The sequence below is a fragment of the Festucalex cinctus genome, chromosome 18 (genome assembly GCF_051991245.1).
Source record: "Festucalex cinctus isolate MCC-2025b chromosome 18, RoL_Fcin_1.0, whole genome shotgun sequence".
NCBI lineage: Eukaryota > Metazoa > Chordata > Actinopteri > Syngnathiformes > Syngnathidae > Festucalex > Festucalex cinctus.
This window is the reverse complement of record NC_135428.1, coordinates 2,691,526-2,709,176: the sequence shown is the minus strand read 5'-3', so window position 1 is coordinate 2,709,176 and position 17,651 is coordinate 2,691,526. Positions and strand designations below refer to the sequence as shown.

Here is a 17,651-nt window from a genome sequence, read left to right as displayed (position 1 = left end):
TTTTTTCCGGTTGTTTGTTGTTGTGTTTTGCGGCTTCCGTAGTTATCAGCGTGTTTACTACTTGCACGAATTATTGTGTGTTTATCAATTTAATCGCTGTGCAATTACAGTATACTGTTAGGTGCTGATATAAAACACAATATGTATGACTAGTTGGGTCTTGAAGACATTGCAAGCTTGAAATCCGAAAACAAGTAGATGTTTGTCATTGGTTAATTTGTCTTATCGTTTGTAATGTTCTTACCATCCATCCATTTTCTTTGACCGCTTATTCCTCACAAGGGTCGCGGGGGGTGCTGGAGCCTATCTCAGTTGGATTTGGGCTGGACTGGTTGCCAGCCAATCGCAGTGTTCTTAACCATTTGTGGTTTAATTATAAAACGTGTTCTGCACAAGACGGGGTGCATTGAAAGACCGCTTACACCCTAAGACATTACAACTGACAGAAAAAAAAAATGAAATGAAATGTTATTAAATACAATTATTTCAACAATGTGGGCTTTCTATTGATCTATAAATGCTGACATATAATAAAAATGAGGATTCATCAGTTTTCACAAATCTATTTAAAATTCTAAGTCAATTAGCTTTTTTTCTAGCTGGCCTTGGTTGATCTCCTTTGCTCTGCTGCCACCTGCTGGCCGTTTGTGTAATAACTACTATTTCTGCAACCGTTCTTTGCAGTTGAGAGGCTGCATCAAAGCCTTTTGTATGCTCTAGCATAAAAAAAACAAAAAACAAAAAAACGTATAAATACGCCTTTGGGACACTTAAAACATTTTAAAAAAACAAAACGTATTTACACATTATTGGGAGCAAATGAGTTAAAAACAAACTGTTCATAGAGAAGTCATTTGATAACAGCGTCTTTTTTTTTTTAAAAATGTTTGCTTGTCTCTTTTCTCTCAGTAATATCCCAAGTGTGGGCAGCACTATGGACCAGGACTACAACCAGACCTACACCCCTCAAACTCACACACCCTTCATGTCCAACAGCGCTCCGCCAAGTAACAGCGGCACCGGCATCCTTCCTTCCCCCGCCACGCCACGTTTCTCAGCCCCGACCCCGCGTACGCCGCGCACTCCACGCACACCTCGAGGCCCCTCCAGCGTCCAGGGCTCACTCAAGTACGAGAACTCGGACCTGTACTCGCCGGCCTCCACCCCCTCCACCTGCCGGCCGCTCAACTCGGTGGAGCCGGCGACCGTTCCTTCCATCCCAGAGGCTCACAGCCTCTACGTCACCCTGATTCTGTCCGAGTCGGTCATGAACCTCTTCAAGGACTGCAACTTTGACAGCTGCTGCATCTGCGTATGTAACATGAACATCAAAGGAGCGGACGTCGGCGTGTACCTCAGCGACCCCGTCGGTGAGGCGCAGGAGGCCTGCAGCTGCGGTTTCAGCGCCGTGGTCAACAGGCGGTACGGCAACGGCTCGGGCCTCTTCCTCGAGGACGAGCTGGATATCATCGGCCGCGGCTCGGACGGCAGCCGCGAGGCGGAGAGGCGCTTTGAGGAGCTCCGCCTCTCCTCGCTGGATAGAACCGGTGTCGGGAGGGGAGACCGTGTCCCGGATGAACTGATTCTGCTACTGCAGGACCAGTGCACCAACCCCTTTTCACCGATTTCAGGCCTGGATGACGTAGCGGCACGTGGCGTGAAGGGCGGCCCCGCGTCACCGTGCGTTAGGGTGGAGGAGAGGGATTTTCGCAGCGACTGCTACATGGCCCTGGAGCACGGCAGGCAGTTTATGGACAACATGTCAGGTGGAAAGGTGGACGAGGCGCTGGTCAAAAGCACTTGTCTACACCACTGGTCCAAACAAAATGGTAAGACATTTGTGAATTTTGTTTATTTTGGTCAACAGTTGACATGAGGTTTGTTTGAGGAAACCTCAAAAACTGCAGCACAGTTTGAAACCTGGGATTTAGAGGGTACTTTTATACCCCAAACTTAAGTACAGTGAGTCATATATGATAGTACACGTAAACAATCTGAACTCATTCACTCCCAGCCACTGAAAAAAAAGAAAAAGCTGAACGCGACTCACTCGGGAGCCGAACTAACTCGAATGCCCAGGATGCTTCGTCCGTAGCACATTCGTGTTCAAAGTTCGTTCGGAGCAGACCTGTTCATTGTTTTTAGAATTGTTTTTTTCGACTTGGAACGGATTAAAATTATCTACATTAATTATAATGGGAAAAAATGTTTCGGATTTTGAACAATTTGCTTCTTGAACGGATTATGTTCAAAAACCAAGGTTTGACTGTAGTTTTATACCAGCTCAGCTCTACATAATGCCAAACGTTTTATTGATTATACAGACTAATAGCAACACATACAGACTGTACTTCATTTTCTGCCCTGTCTTTTTAATAGTTTATGCCTTTATGTCTCTGTTCCCCAGCAGTGGACGTGAGTGCTCTGTGCTCTCAGGACGTTCTCCGAGTATTGATGTCCCTCCAGCCCGTGCTCCAAGATGCCATCCAGAAGAAAAGGACTGTGCGGTCCTGGGGTGTTCAGGGCCCGCTCACCTGGCAGCAGTTTCACAAGATGGCTGGGCGGGGCTCATACGGTAAATAGATCAAAGTGACGATGAGTTGCACTTGTTAATGGAAAAAAAGCTGCAGGGGTTACATGTGTACAGGATACTATATGTTAATTCATGTTAAGAAGAATTGTCACGTAACATAACTTGATGTTGCGTGAAGCTAGCATACAGTGCCAATTTCAGTGCCAATGTCTTACTCGGCACAATAAAGTTGCTGTGGGGAGTTATGCTATACCACAGGTCTTTGTTGTTAATTTGAAAAGAAAGAAAACAGCTTTATTTTCCATCTCTGTGTGATCCGCTGTCCTCTTGTGTTTCGCTCTCGCAGGCACAGACGAATCCCCTGAGCCGCTGCCCATCCCCACCTTCCTCGTGGGTTATGAGTACGACTTTGTGGTACTGTCTCCCTTTGGTTTACCCTACTGGGAGAAGCTGCTGCTAGATCCCTTTGGCACGCAGAGGGACGTCGGGTATTTGGTTGTGTGTCCCGACAACGAAGCTCTGCTCAGCGGCGCGAAGAGCCTCTTCAGGGACCTCACAGCTGTCTATGAGGTAGAGAAAGATGAAATGCTTCAGTTATTTGCATTGGGCAAACGTTTATTTACGTGTTCCTTAACTGGTTTCGCTGTTGCACGCCATGAAATATGCACAGGCCCGGCCCCAAAATGTCACACTGTATTTTTAGCAGTTACGAAATTGAATCAAAATATTCAGCTGTCAGAATGTGCGGCTTGGGGTTTTAAAACAAAAAAGGTTTGAAAGTAGGGTTTCAATGAAGAGTTTGGTTTCTAAACAAGATTCCAATTTTTACAGTTGTTACAAAATTAAATCGAAAAATTCAGCTGTCAGAATGTGTGGCCTCAGCTTTTAAAACAGGAAATTTTCCAAAGGGTAGTCTGACTTCCAAACAAGGTCCTGATTTTTAACTGTTCTTACAGAATTGAGTTGAAAATTTCAGCACAATGTGTGATCTCAGGTTTTAAAACAGGATAGTTTTCAAAGGAGAAGTTTGGCTTCCAATTCCGTCACAATTTATTTATAATAGAGATGAAACATTCAGCTGTCAGAATGTGTGGCCTCAGGGTTTAAAGCAAGCAAGGTTTCAAAAAAGGGTTTCAAAGGAGAGTTTGGCTTAAAAAAAAAAATCCAAATTTTTAACAGTTGTTACAAAATTGAGTTCAAAACTTGAGCGTGAGAATGTCCTTGAACAGAGTTTGTTTGTAACTCGTTTGCTAGTAGGGTGCTGAAAACCACGAGGTTGCTTTCCAAATCAGAACATCACCCATAAAATTGATTTAACCTTGTCTACAACATCCTGGAAAGTTTTAGCAGGCTGTTGTTCCCTTTGCTTGATACACTCAAAAATTTCCCCAGATGAATAATACATTTGAATTCTGATTAATTGTGGCCCATAATGCAAACCGTTAAAAATCAAGTGCAGCTTCCTTGACACAATGATAGCCTCAACCATTTTATAGAGTTGCCAGCTAATGGACTGCGGAGAAATACTGTGGCAACTTGCGGGTGCCAGAGGAAGCAGTAGTGATGATGATGACGATGATGATGATGATGATGATGATGACGACGATGATCCTTCTACAGGGTTTCCGCGGGTCAATCAAAAGAGTCATTAAATGGATTTCGTTAAAACGAAAGCCTTAAATTGCATTAAAAAGCATTCAATGTATGTCCAGAGGTATTAAAACTGAAAATACTATTAATGTAAAAATATAGTTTTTCATGTTTTGACGTAAAACGCTGTGCAAAGCTGTCACTATAACACAATTTAGCAACAATAAATGCATGAGTTGCTTCATGTTCCAAATACTAATATGAATTTGAAAAGAAAAACATACTGTCACCAATATCCAACATAAATCACTAAGCCCACCTAGTGGCAGAATATTACCTCCACACAAATGTATGACTCAGTGTTTTACACTCGTACACTAGCGTATCTTTTTAACTAAATAACTTTTTAAATTACTTACGATCTGTTGTGTTGGTGGACATTTGTATTTGGTAATCATATTTGTTCAGTTGTTTGTTTAATAAGAAAAACTTGGAAAAATAATATTTTACTGTACAGATATAATGTGTGTGATTGATCACAAGATAACTATGGAAATAATTTGATTAACTAGACTAAGCAATTTCTGAAGAAATTGCGTGGGATGCTGAAAGCCGACGCAAATAGCTGAATGCTAAGCTGACTGCTAATAGCAGAATGCTATTGTTATCATTGAAGTGTGAAATGTAATTGAGAGATGTCTTGCTGAACCAGAATGCATTAAATAAAACGTATGTTAAATTAATAAAGAAAGATACATTGGCTGTAAATTACATATGAGAAATTATGAATGAATTATAAATGAAAAGACTGAAGTTTAAACTCAACCAGTCTGAGATTGAATTTGAACCCTCACCTCCTGTTTACTGTTCAATGAGCTACTGCACTGCCAATCTATCCACTGACCCACAGAAGACTTGGTGGCATCACTGAAGTGTTGTGAAATGGAAGCAGCGAATGTGTCTGAACATGCAATAAAATGTATGTTAAATAAAGAAAGATAAATTGGTTGTAAATTACAAATGAGAAATTATGGTTGAATTATAAATGAAAAGAAGAAAGTTTTAGTTTTAACTAAAAAAAAAAAAGAAGTATGTCCATGTCCAAAAGTTGCTCCATCCGAGGTTTGAACCAGCGAACCATTCGTAGGGCTGTCTTTGCTATGCAAGCGCTTAAGCCAGTGAGCCACCGGACATGTGAGCAGCAGAGCGAATTGGCGTATTTGTAGTTCAAAGTGTCACCTGACGCTGAAAGTCATCAGCGCTGATTTGGGACACATGTGTTCGATCATGTCAGTATAACGCATTTCCTGGTGTGATAGTCAGTTGGTATACTTAATATCTGTTTATGTAATTGCCACAGACATATGTGCAATGTACAGTCGGCGGTGGGCTTTGAACCTGCGACCTCCTGCTTACTGTACATGCACTCTCCCAACTGCGCCACGAAGCAATATCTGAAAGCAAGTCAAGATGGTCTGTTGTATGTATGGAAGTGGGCGTGGAAAATGGGACTTAGAAAAAATTCAGTGTCAGTCCCATTAAAACTGAATGGGGAAAAGTAGATTTTTAACATTAAATTATGCGAGTACTGTAAGTAATATGAAGTCAAACGATAAATAGCCCGAAAGGCGTGAATTTTGTCAGCAAGTTGAAATTTGAACGGTGTAAATCGGAAGTATAATGTAGGAGTAGTTTGATTGCAAAAAGTGTTGAGAATAAAATGCTATAATAATAATAAGTTTAAGTATAAGTATAATAATAATAAAGGTTAGAAACAACATATGTGGGATGCTTTCAGCATCCCACAATTACAATATAAAAATGTCATCATCTGACAGCCATAATATATAATTATATATATATTTTTATTATTATTTTGTTATTATTCATAGTACGATGTGAGCATTAAATTGGTTTTAAATTGCATTAAAAACAGCTTGCAGAAACCGCGTTCTAATCCAGGGTTTATAATTTTAATATGGCTCCCATTGGACTGCTAGAAGACACTCACATTGTTAATATCTGTACACTGATCATTTTGCAATATTTATATGCTGTTTGTACAGAAATGTTCTGTTTTCAGCGTGGGGTATCTGTGCACCTTTTGGCCCAATTTCCTAGTAATAGCTTCACTTTACACTAGATTTTTGTTTTTCTTGTTAATCTTGCTGTTGTCATCTTCTTGTATTTTTCCACAGTCGTGTCGACTTGGCCAGCATCGGCCCATATCCAAAGGCTACCCTGATGGAATCGTCCTCGTCGGCGGCAGCGGCGCTAAAAGCCTCGTGGATCAGCCGCTCAGCGACTGGTTCCTCAAGGCTGCCGGCAGCAACGACGACGCCTTCGCTAAGCTCAAACTCTATGCACAAGTGTGCCGCCACAACCTCGGTGGGTCCTTGGCTTCATCGGCTCTTTATTCTTGTTACTGCAAAAAATAAAAAAATAAAAAATAAATAAATAAATAAATAAATAAAGATAGCAAGAGAGCCTTGGCGAATCGAAAATGTGAACAATATGTTTTTCACATTTTCGCAAAAAGGACAGTCGAAAATTAAAGACAAAATATAGCAAAATAAGAAAATTATTACTTCAAATAAGCAAAATTATCTGCCAACAGAACAACAAAAAATAAATTAAATTAAAAAATAAGAAAATAATACAAGTCCCATATCAACCACAGCAGTCTTGAAAGATTTTTATATAAAAAAAAAGTTATATTGACTGTTTCCAAGCTGTAAGAAATAGAACTATTTTCTTAAAATATGTATATAAAAAAAATAATAAAGGTTGCCCCCTGCTGGCCGTTTGTGTAATAACTACCATTTCTGCAACCGTTCTTTGCAGTTGAGAGGCTGCATCAAAGCCTTCTGTATGCTCTAGCATTAAAAAAAACAAAAAACAAAACACGTATAAATACGTCTTTGGGACACTTAAAACATTTAAAAAAAAAATGTATTTACTCGTTATTGGGAGCAAATGAGTTAAGTAAAAAGTAAAAAAAAGAAAATAAGCACAATGATCTTGTCTGACAATTTCATTTTAAGTAAAAAATAAGTTCAAAGCAAAATAAGCACATTTAGGTTAAATTTAAGAAACTATATCTTAAGATTTTTTTATTTTTATTTTTGCAATGTATGAAAGCAGAGTGTTTGGTGGAGGAATGCTGTCAATGTTGCTCATCTAGTAACGTTTCTCATTTTAGCTCCGTACCTCGCGTCACAATCATTGGATGGCTCGCTCCTCGCGCAACGAAGTCCCCCGTCGTCATCCAACCAGCCGTCATCTACGCCCGTCGCGGGATCCGCCTCCAGCTCAGCGGGCGCAATGCACGGCTCCTCGGCCCCCTCGCTATCGTCCACCAGCCTGGCGACATCATCTGGACAGCCGAGCAGCGTGATGCAGTCTGGCAAGGCAAGCTCCTTTACCCCCTTTGGAAGCATGGGCAGCCAAAGCCAGGGAGGGGGGGGCCCTCAGACCGGACAGCAGGCGGGAACCCACAACACCAGCACCTCGGGGGACAACTCAACCAGCCAGACCCCCACGGAGCCCCCAGAAAGGTACGCCGTTCCCCAAAAGCTGATCTTATTCCACCAGTTATCTGTATAGTGGAGTGAATTTGTGTGACGCCCACAGCACTTTGGAACGTGACAAGGTTGGCGTGCCCACGGATGGCGACTCCCACGCCATCACCTATCCACCCGCCATCGTTGTTTACATCGTGGATCCTTTCAGCTACGAGGATTCGGAAGGCGGCCCGGGGCCGGGGCCGGGGCCCGCCCACTCCAGTGTGTGGACGCTCGGTTTGTTACGCTGCTACCTTGAGATGCTCCAGTTGCTTCCAGCGCATATCCGCAATTCCATATTTGTACAGGTGCGTCGGCGTCCTGATTTTCTTGTGTGATGACTTGGTTCTTTACTCCAGAACAGTGCGTCAGAAATAGCCATTATTACATTTGTCATTGAATAGGAACGGGCGATTGCCAATACCGGGTATCAATAACAGTATCAGCCGCCCTCTTGTGGCCTTGTGGTTGGATATCGATACTAATTTACTGAATCATTTTAGATTTACAAGAGTTCGATTCGGTTAAATTTAATCCAGTGTCGCTCTTTTAAGTGTTACACAAACATTGACGTCAGCAGGGATTATGTGAAAATGCTATTAATTTTCATAACTGTAATTCAGTCATTTGAATTATAAATTAGAATATTCGGAATTTTCCTAAAACCAATACGTTGTATAAATAAATAGAACAGTAAATTTCAAGGATTTAAAAAAAAAAAAAAAGCTACATACAAAAACATTTAGGCCTTTAAAATTCACTCTTCTTATGAAAATATGGGAATAATACATTAAAAGGTTTGATTAATGGTTTTATCAATCAATATCAGGCTATTCAGAGGAAAATCAATTCGATATCGGTCTAGGTTCACACAGCAGCATTTGAGAAGAATCTCCACATGAAAACATATTTGTTAGTATTGCTTCATCTATTTTAATCAATTTTCCTTTTTATGGCCCAATTCATATTGATTCATAAAAACATTTTGCAGTTTTTTTAAATATGACTTACCATAAGTTCATGTAAAAATATAATTGTATGTGTAGTGAAAATAGAAATGTACCTAAAGGCCTAAATTCTTTTTTTTTTTTTTTTTTTGTTTTGTTTGTATCTTGCTTTTTTCTTGAAATGTAGTGTTTGCAGGAATTTTAAAAATACGTTTACGAAAGACCCGAATTATTGGACTTAAAGATAATTTAAGTTTACAATTTATCTATTCATTTGTATGACTGTGTATCTTCTGCTAAAGTTACAACAACTGCAATATTAGCACAAAAACTTTGTGAGACACTAACAGGAATATGTGAATGTCATGAGTTTACAGTATTTTTGCCAGTTTATTTAGCCACAAAGTAAAATTGGTATTGCATTAAATCCTTGACTGAATTGAAAATCTATCAATGTGACATATGAATTGAATCTTTTTTTTTTTTTTTTTACTGTATGTTATATTTAAATTATGAAGCATTGTTTTTTATGCCCTCTGTCATATATATATTTTTTTAATCTTTCAGATTGTCCCCTGCCAGTACCTGCTTCAGCCTGTGAGAGGCGAAGAGCGCCACATCTACGTTCAGCACCTCAAGTCTTTGGCCTTCTCCGTCTTTGCTCAGTGCAGGCGCCCTTTGCCCATTTCCACCAACGTCAAGTCGCTGACAGGCTTCGGCCCGGGCTTAGCCATCGACACGGCACTTAAAAGTTCAGAGGTGAAATCCGTTTAATTTCACCAATTTCTTTTCTTTATTTTACTCTACCATCATCGTTTAATTAGAATTGTCAATGAAGTTATCTCGCTGTCACGATAACCAGCAAATGGATTGAGACTAACTTCATGGCCGCAATGGTTCTGTGGCGGTTGTTGTTCTTTTCCATTCTCTGAAGACATGCCCTGACCTCAAATGATCCTTTCACCCAATCCAAAAAAAAAAATAAAAATGTTTGCGCTCAACATCATTTTTACTTGTTGGGCCAAGACAGAGCGAACTTCTAACCTTCTGCTACTCCAGCGTTTTCTTTCTATTATCTGCTTGACTAGCTTCACAAGAACTCCTAAATGTGGTCTTGATTCCAGCTTTAAACAAAGGAACAATTTAATTCGGTTAACTTCCTTCCTTGTAAACCACTGCTACATTTTCCCTTGAATGCTTGAGCCGCCTTGCTTTCGTTCTTAACGTTGTCTCGATTTGCTGCTGCCAGTTGCAAAATAATATCAAGTTGCCTGATGAAATGTTTTGCCTGCGTGCAGAGGCCGGCGTGCGTGCGTCTGTACACGCCCCCGTTCATCCTTGCGCCAGTGAAGGACAAGCAGACGGAGCTCGGCGAGACGTTCGGGGAGGCGTCCCAGAAATACAACGTGCTGTTCGTGGGATACTGCCTCTCTCATGACCAGCGCTGGCTCCTCGCCACGTGCACTGACCAGTCTGGGGAACTTCTGGAGACCTGCGTCATCAACATCGACGTGCCCAACAGGTGCGACCACTGTTGAGTAGGGATGTCACGATAAAGGGCAATATCGCGATATTAAAACTGCCACAATATTGTCGCCGTCATGTTCACAATATTTAAAAGGAACACGTCGGTTTAAAAAAAGTCAGGTTGATTTCCATTTGTGCAGTTCTAGCACCCTCTAGTAGCTAGTTTATTAGTGTAATTTAATTTTCATTTGGGATGTTTTGGCCTTCTATGTTTAAAATCTATGCTAATTGTCAGATGAAGGGGAATCGAATTTGCTTTTGAAGCGATCAATGTGTGGTTGCATTAGCAAGTAAGTGCCTCAATATTGTTATGGGATAGATGATAGATCGAACAAATAAAATTATTTGAAACAATAATTATGCAAGTTCCTTCTGGATGAAAAAAAATATACTGAATTAGTTATTTTAAAATGTAAAAAAGGCTCAATTGTATACATTTAAACTACTCAAAAAGTAGTAACAATATATATATTTTTAATTAATTTTTTATTATGCTGATTTTGTAATTGTAGAGTGTAATAACTGAAATTGTAATTGAATTTCGATTAATTACTACTTTTGAGCAAGAGCTTCATATTCTTTCCAAAGCCTTCACCACGCACTTCCATTGTTGCCAACTGTCATATCGCCAATCGTATATAAATATTGTCACTTTCCTCATCAATTCCATCCAACTAGTTGTCAAAGTAGCATTTTTTTCCCCCACGAGGTTTTATAGAGCACCAAGCTATCAATCAAGCTTACTGCACATATTCCTGAGAAGTATGACTTTTGACTAAAACTGCTGTTTTTGTACTCTGACTTGACATATTGATGAAGGCTGAAAAATGACTCCACGCATATTTTCTGCGCATTGCTCAGGGCCAGGAGGAAAAAGGGCTCCGTTCGTCGCCTCGGCTTGCAAAAGCTGTGGGATTGGTGCTTGGGACTCGTGCAGATGACGTCAGTGCCCTGGAGAGTGGTCATTGGACGACTGGGCAGGATAGGACACGGAGAGTTGAAAGGTGAGGATGACAAAATTTAATGCTGTTTTGTTACTCCTCACTCGACGTTGTTGTGCTCGTCTCAACCTGTCAGACTGGAGCATATTGCTGAGCAGAAGAAACCTTCAGTCCCTGAGTCGCCGTCTGAAGGAAATGTGTCGGATGTGTGGCATCTCCGCCTCGGATACTCCCAGCATCCTCAGTGTCTGCTTGGTTGCCATGGAGCCCCAGGGCTCCTTCATCATAATGCCAGGTAACATACAAGGCGGAGGGAGACTATGAATTCACTTTATCCGTTTCCGTGTTTATCCGAGTCGGCTTCTGCAGCCATGTGTTGTGCGTTTGTGCGTGCACGCGCGGGTGCGTGTGGCTCTGGCGTGATGGATGGCAGCAGCACATCACAATGCTTGTCACCTCCTAGTCCGGAGCAGATTGATGGCGGGGGGAGATGGTGTACCTTTTTGCTCATAAAGCACTACCTCGCAGACGCCCATTGATCTCAATGGCGTGTGATGGAGAGCTCGATCAATGGGTTTATTTTGGGAAACGAGCGAGTGGGGGATTGTCAGTGCATCATTGGATGAATGAGCGGCGTCGGAATGAAGACTCCTACTTTTTAAAATCTCTTTAGGATAAATACAGCTGTCAGCTCGGCGTGTCCAAATGTATGACGCCTTAAACGTCAGATCAACGGCAAACTGCAGTCATTGGAAATCAATGTGCATATCAATTGTAGCCGTTTTATTATCCAATAAACCAGTGCTTCTCAATTATTTTCACTGCAGCAACCCCCTTCGCTCCCGACTGTTTTACTGGATTTTGACTTGTTTTGCAAGGCCCACAGAATATTTTGTTCTATTGCTATAAAAACATGGAAACTACCAAAAGAAAGATTAGTCTCTTCTTTCATCAGAAAAAAAAAAGTGTTTCTATGTGTTTACGTTCTGCAGCAATTAGAATTAGATTATAGCTAAGTTTCATCATTATTCACACCTGTTGAAAACTGTGGAGAAAACAGCTTGTTGCAATATGGCCTTAGTTGATCTCTTATACTCTCTTGCCACCTGTTGGCCGTTTTTGTAATAACTAACATTGCTTCCACCGCTCTCTTCAGTTCAGAGGCTGCATCAAAGCCTTCTGTATGCTCTAGCAATAAAAAACAAACAAACAAAAAAAAACGTATAAATACGTCTTTGGGACACTGGTAATATTTAAACGAATGTATTTATACGTTTTTGGGAGCAAATTAGTTAAGAGGGAGATATGTATATAAATGGTAAGTGCAGCACGAGAACAACTACAGTGTTGCGTGTTTTAAACTGAACATAATTATATTGGCAGTCGGCAGACTTTATAAGAAAATAATTCTGACACGGTTTTATTCTGTTGCGTCTCGCCCTCCCGTTAGACTCGGTGTCGACAGGCTCGGTGTTTGGCCGCAGCACCACCCTGAACATGCAGACGCCCCAGCTGAACACACCCCAGGACACCTCCTGCACTCACATCTTGGTCTTTCCCACCTCTGCCTTCGTCCAAGTGGCCAGCTCCAATTACACCAACATCGACACCAACATCGACATTCTGAATGCTACCACAGGTCAGATACATTCTCTGGAATTCAACTTTACAGTACATTTTCGTCTGAATTTGGTTTTGATTCTATTATTGTACGCATGCAGGTGTTGTATACATACTGTATGCTGCTCCTTCAGGGATCTTCTATTAACATTCAGATGGAAAAAAAAAAGAGGAATTTGGGCCTAATTTTTCTTCTCTGCTACCCAGACGGGTCTGACGGAATGGGCATATTTGATCTTCTGGACCCGGAGAACGAGTTGGTGGATCCCGACATCATCAACATCTCACCCAACACGTCACCAGTGCATTCCCCGGGATCTCATTACCACCATGGAGGTGATGACAGTAAGGTAAGAAAGACTCTTGGCTCCATTGTTCATGACTTATTGAGCAATTATTTGGCGGGCCACTAGGGGGAGCGCCTCATGAGAGTGGCGGGGAAATGGACGCAAGCCTTCAGGCGAAGAAGACGTATGAGCTTAGTATTTTTATTATTATTATATAATTTATTTTATTTATTTAATTTAATTATTATTAGTATTTTATTTATAATATATATTATACTATGTATTTATATTATTTTATTACAATATTATGAATTATATTATTTTTTATTTGTATTGTTGTCTATTTATTATTATTATTATTATTTTATGATTAGTTTTATCGTAGATTATTGTGGAATTATTACCTGAGCAATATTGAGCAATTTAACCATGTGGATGTTTTTTTTTTTTTTTTTCTTCCCCCCGTTGGGCACCGAACTTATCTTGATACTAAATAAATAAAATACAAAAACATACTCGCAAATACGTTCAAACATACTCACAAATACGTTTGAACGTAGTTGTATATTGCATATTTTCCCATAATGCAACGGGGTATTGCACAAGTCAATACCCCGTTGCATTATGGGGAAAAAATGTCACACCTACCTCATGCACTGCAGACGTAATAAGTCATAAAAGTTACCAACAAACAATGTTTTTTTTTTACTTAATTTTCAAACGTATCATGTGGGACACATGCATAGAATTTTTTTTCTCTCACACATCCATGCATCCTTTTTCTGCCACTTATCCGGGGTCGGTGTGCATATAATACCCCATAATATTATGGGGAAAATATGATATCATTATCATGATTGTAGCATTTAGCCTACAAGTACATTCGACCGTATTTGTATTTTCGACCGTATTTGTGAATATGTTCAAACGTATTTAAATATTTTCGACCGTACAAATACATACTCACCAGTCAAAAATGTTTTTCAAAATTGCACTGTACAACATTGCAATGTTGATTTAAATTTGATTCAGCACCGCCTTCAACATCGTTTTTGTTTTGTTTTTATTATTTTGTTAACTTTCAGCCAACTAACTTTCAATCAATGTATTTATTTTTCCAGTGCCAGAGTGCAGACCGCATGGAGTCTCGCGAGGAGGTGCCAAACCTCCTGCAGCAGCCTCTCGCTCTCGGCTACTTGGTGTCGACGGCCAAAGCTGGCCCACTGCCCGACTGGTTCTGGTCCGCCTGTCCGCAGGCGCAGAACCAGTGTCCACTCTTCCTCAAGGTACTGAGACGCTGCCAAGCTCACATATAAAAGTTTCCCTTTTGCTAACTTTTATAAAGATAATGTTCATTTTTAATCGAATCAGAAAGATGTTAAATTCAGGTTGTTATTATTGTACCAAACCGTGTAATCATAAAGCAATCGAGACAGATGGATAAATATGAATGTATGCGTAGTAATAGCATTAGTCATTAAGTCTTTGTTGGCACAGTGCATCTTTATTTATGTGGTGCTAATTTACTATATTTTTTATTCAGCCTTGCGTGACTCACTCAGTAGCATGTAAACAAAAATCGACGCATTCGAAAGCGTTTTGCATTTCTAACGACGAATACGAAATATTTTGCTCTCTTGCGGAGCCGTGCCTTCATTTGGAGCAGAGGTTCATGACCTCGTGACTTGCAGTATATTTGACAGCAGCGCTTCTGCCGCTCTCTCTCTTTCTCAGGCCTCTTTGCACCTCCATGTGTCTTCGGTGCAGTCAGACGAGCTGCTGCACAGCAAACACTCGCATCCTCTTGACTCCAATCAGACCTCAGACGTACTAAGGTAAACGGCAACCAAAAAAAAACAAAAAACACGTTGTTACTTCAGATGACTTACTCTCATTTGAAGCCATTTTTGGACCATGTTTTCTTGAGATGTCACACAAAAAGCTTTCCCCCAAAAAGGCAACCAAAAAACACACAAAAAACATCAATTTGTCCAGAACCCATTATGTGATTTTAAAAATCATTAGTGTGTTCCAAACTTAAAGGGACAGTGCGTAGGAATTATTTTAATAGTGTTTTTGTTTTTTTTTCCCATTATGTGAATTATTAGTTCACCACTAAATGGTAGGGATGTAACGATAAGGGCAATATCGTGATATCGTAATATTAAAACTAGGGATGGGCGAGTACCGATACCAGGTATCGGTATCGGGCCGATACCAGCCTTTTTTCAAGTACTCGAGTACTCGTGACGCAGACGAGTACAAGCGAGCGATGGCAGAGGGGGAAGACGTAAAGTGAGTCCTCCTTGCCTGCAAGTGGCGCTAGCTAGCTTGCAGCAGTTTTTCACCAAAACTTCACCGGTTTGGAAATACTTCAAAATTGTGACTCTTAAACTAAAAGAGCATTTTTGTGTTTTATTTTGAGCGTTAAGACTATTGAAGAGTGACTGTGTTTTTTTTTTTTTTTTTTTTTTTTTTTTTTTTTTTTTTTTGTTGTTGTCAAAATTACTTATGTCAATCATACACTTTTTGCTATGATTAGTGATTTCAGTACTTGAATTAAAACATTTGAATATATGATTCTATTGTGTGACAAAATATCAACGTCTCCAATAATGAATGCAAAGCAAATTATGTACCCCTTAGATTTGTGCTGGAGCAGTACAACGCCCTCTCCTGGCTGACATGTGACCCGGCGACCCAGGACCGTCGATCATGCCTGCCCGTTCACTTTGTGGTGCTGAACCAGATTTACAACTTCATCACCAACATGTTGTAGCCGCTCCCGGGGGAGACATTTCGAGAAGAGAAGTGCAAAAAACAAACAAACAAACGAACCGATAGCTCCGAAGGGGTTTCAACATACCCGACCGGGCCGCAGCGTCGGGTGTCATTCCGTGGTTGTCCTCTCGTGCGCAAATAGACGAGGGAATAAAAAAATAAAAATAAAAAAAGAATGACGGGGAGACCAGTAAATGAACGTGAGAGAGCGACAGATTGGTTGTTACCGCGGCAGCGCACGCACTGGCCAGTCTGTTTTTGGAAAGATGTCGATCTGTAAAAGAGATAAAGGGATGTACTTGATCAAGAAAATAACTTTTAAAGAATGGATTTTTGGTTTTAAAGCCTAAAACTCCTTTTTAATTGCTTTGGACGAAATTGTATCCAAAACGAAAAGCCTGCATCTATCTTATTTATTGTATGTTTTGAAATGTATTATTTCTTAACCTCTTTTATAAATATATATATATATATATATATATATAGATATATAAATGGAGAAGGTTTATACCACCTTCTTGCTTTAAAGCAATTGGTCTACGACATATGTAATCATCTTACTTAAAAACTGAGAAACTATTGCGGAAAAAGGAAAGAAAGTCCCAGTATGTTGCTTTTCAGAGTATTATTTTTTGTAACGGAGAAAACGACTATTTGTATTGTCACAATGTACATAAGAAGTGGAGAATTATGAATTACAGCAAAGCTGTAGCTACATAGGAATTGTACAGCAATGAACTTCACTGTGTTCTAATAAAGAGGTACATTGTTGTATACTGTATAGTATTTTATACCACACATTTAGCCACAAAAACCAAACTGCAATCTATATAGATAATTATATATATGAATGCCATGCCAGCAGTTGGTGCTGTGGCTTCTGTTTTAGGAATAAAATGTGTCAACATTTTCCTGTGCTTGTTGTGTTTCTTGGTTTTTGAGGAGGAAGGAGCGACTCCAGTCCGGTTATGACGTTGACAAAATGATCATTATATAGTTAGTCGGAAATTCCACTCGCGAAGTCGGGGAAAAAAAAAAAAAAAAAACAAGGACCCCGATTTCCCCGGCGGACTACAATGTGACGTCACTCTGAATGGCAAAACACAATTTACTCGAGTATAAAACTAGACAGCTTTCTTCATTCAGAAATATTCACCATAACTTCATGTAACGCAACGTACGTGACAGTATTGCCGCTATATCCCTGCATGAAATTATACGGTAAACTACTTAACTGTATGGAATGTTTATGAAATAAGATTAAAACAATAAATGAAACAAAATGACAAAAAGTTTTCTGGAGGTCAAATTGAGTTTTGAGGACCAAAATAATTTTTTTTTATCACTTTCCGCCATTTTGGTTGTTTACTTTCACCTGGAACGCTTTGTGGTCGGAACTGGGAAGTTTCAACTCTGATATTTCCGACCGTCCTCGAATGCAGCATTAGCCCCTTTCTACCTACAGTACATTATTTGGCAGCTCTAACCAATAATCATTGAATTTCGCCTCTGGCCTTCCTGTGTGGCGTTTGTATGTTTTCTTCATGCTCGTGTGAGTTTTCTCCAGGTCCACCGGCTTCCTCGCACGTTCCAAAAATATGCATTTTATCTTCATTGAAAGCTATCAATTGTGCAAACGTGTGATTGGTTTGTTTATCCATACCTCTCGCCCACAGTCATGCCCCCCTCCCCCAACTGTTGACGTGCCCTGAGGTTGTTTGGGAGCAGCTGGCAGTCCATTCCTTGTCCATCATGCTGTCAACGACCTTTATAAATACGCAGTGGTCTGACTTGTCTTCTGCAATCACTTTGCAACCGCTTTTGGCATATGGCAGGGACTTCTCAAATGTATCAAAAATTCT

General features: G+C 40.3%; 1 protein-coding gene across 3 annotated transcripts in view; it reads left to right on the top strand.

Moving 5' to 3' along the window:
• Nucleotides 1-16,699, top strand: part of med13a (mediator complex subunit 13a) — a 101,046-nt gene extending 84,347 nt beyond the window's left edge. For all 3 annotated transcript variants that reach the window (XM_077504769.1, XM_077504770.1, XM_077504768.1), the window contains exons 16-30: nucleotides 910-1,829; nucleotides 2,408-2,575; nucleotides 2,880-3,103; nucleotides 6,322-6,511; nucleotides 7,326-7,680; nucleotides 7,757-7,994; nucleotides 9,201-9,392; nucleotides 9,932-10,155; nucleotides 11,022-11,164; nucleotides 11,238-11,396; nucleotides 12,552-12,740; nucleotides 12,929-13,071; nucleotides 14,130-14,294; nucleotides 14,743-14,843; nucleotides 15,655-16,699. In XM_077504769.1, the coding sequence (XP_077360895.1) occupies nucleotides 910-1,829; nucleotides 2,408-2,575; nucleotides 2,880-3,103; nucleotides 6,322-6,511; nucleotides 7,326-7,680; nucleotides 7,757-7,994; nucleotides 9,201-9,392; nucleotides 9,932-10,155; nucleotides 11,022-11,164; nucleotides 11,238-11,396; nucleotides 12,552-12,740; nucleotides 12,929-13,071; nucleotides 14,130-14,294; nucleotides 14,743-14,843; nucleotides 15,655-15,787 (3,544 nt within the window). In that variant the 3' untranslated portion in view covers nucleotides 15,788-16,699. The remainder of the gene's footprint in view (nucleotides 1-909; nucleotides 1,830-2,407; nucleotides 2,576-2,879; nucleotides 3,104-6,321; nucleotides 6,512-7,325; nucleotides 7,681-7,756; nucleotides 7,995-9,200; nucleotides 9,393-9,931; nucleotides 10,156-11,021; nucleotides 11,165-11,237; nucleotides 11,397-12,551; nucleotides 12,741-12,928; nucleotides 13,072-14,129; nucleotides 14,295-14,742; nucleotides 14,844-15,654) is intronic.
• The last annotated feature ends 952 nt before the right edge of the window (nucleotides 16,700-17,651 follow it).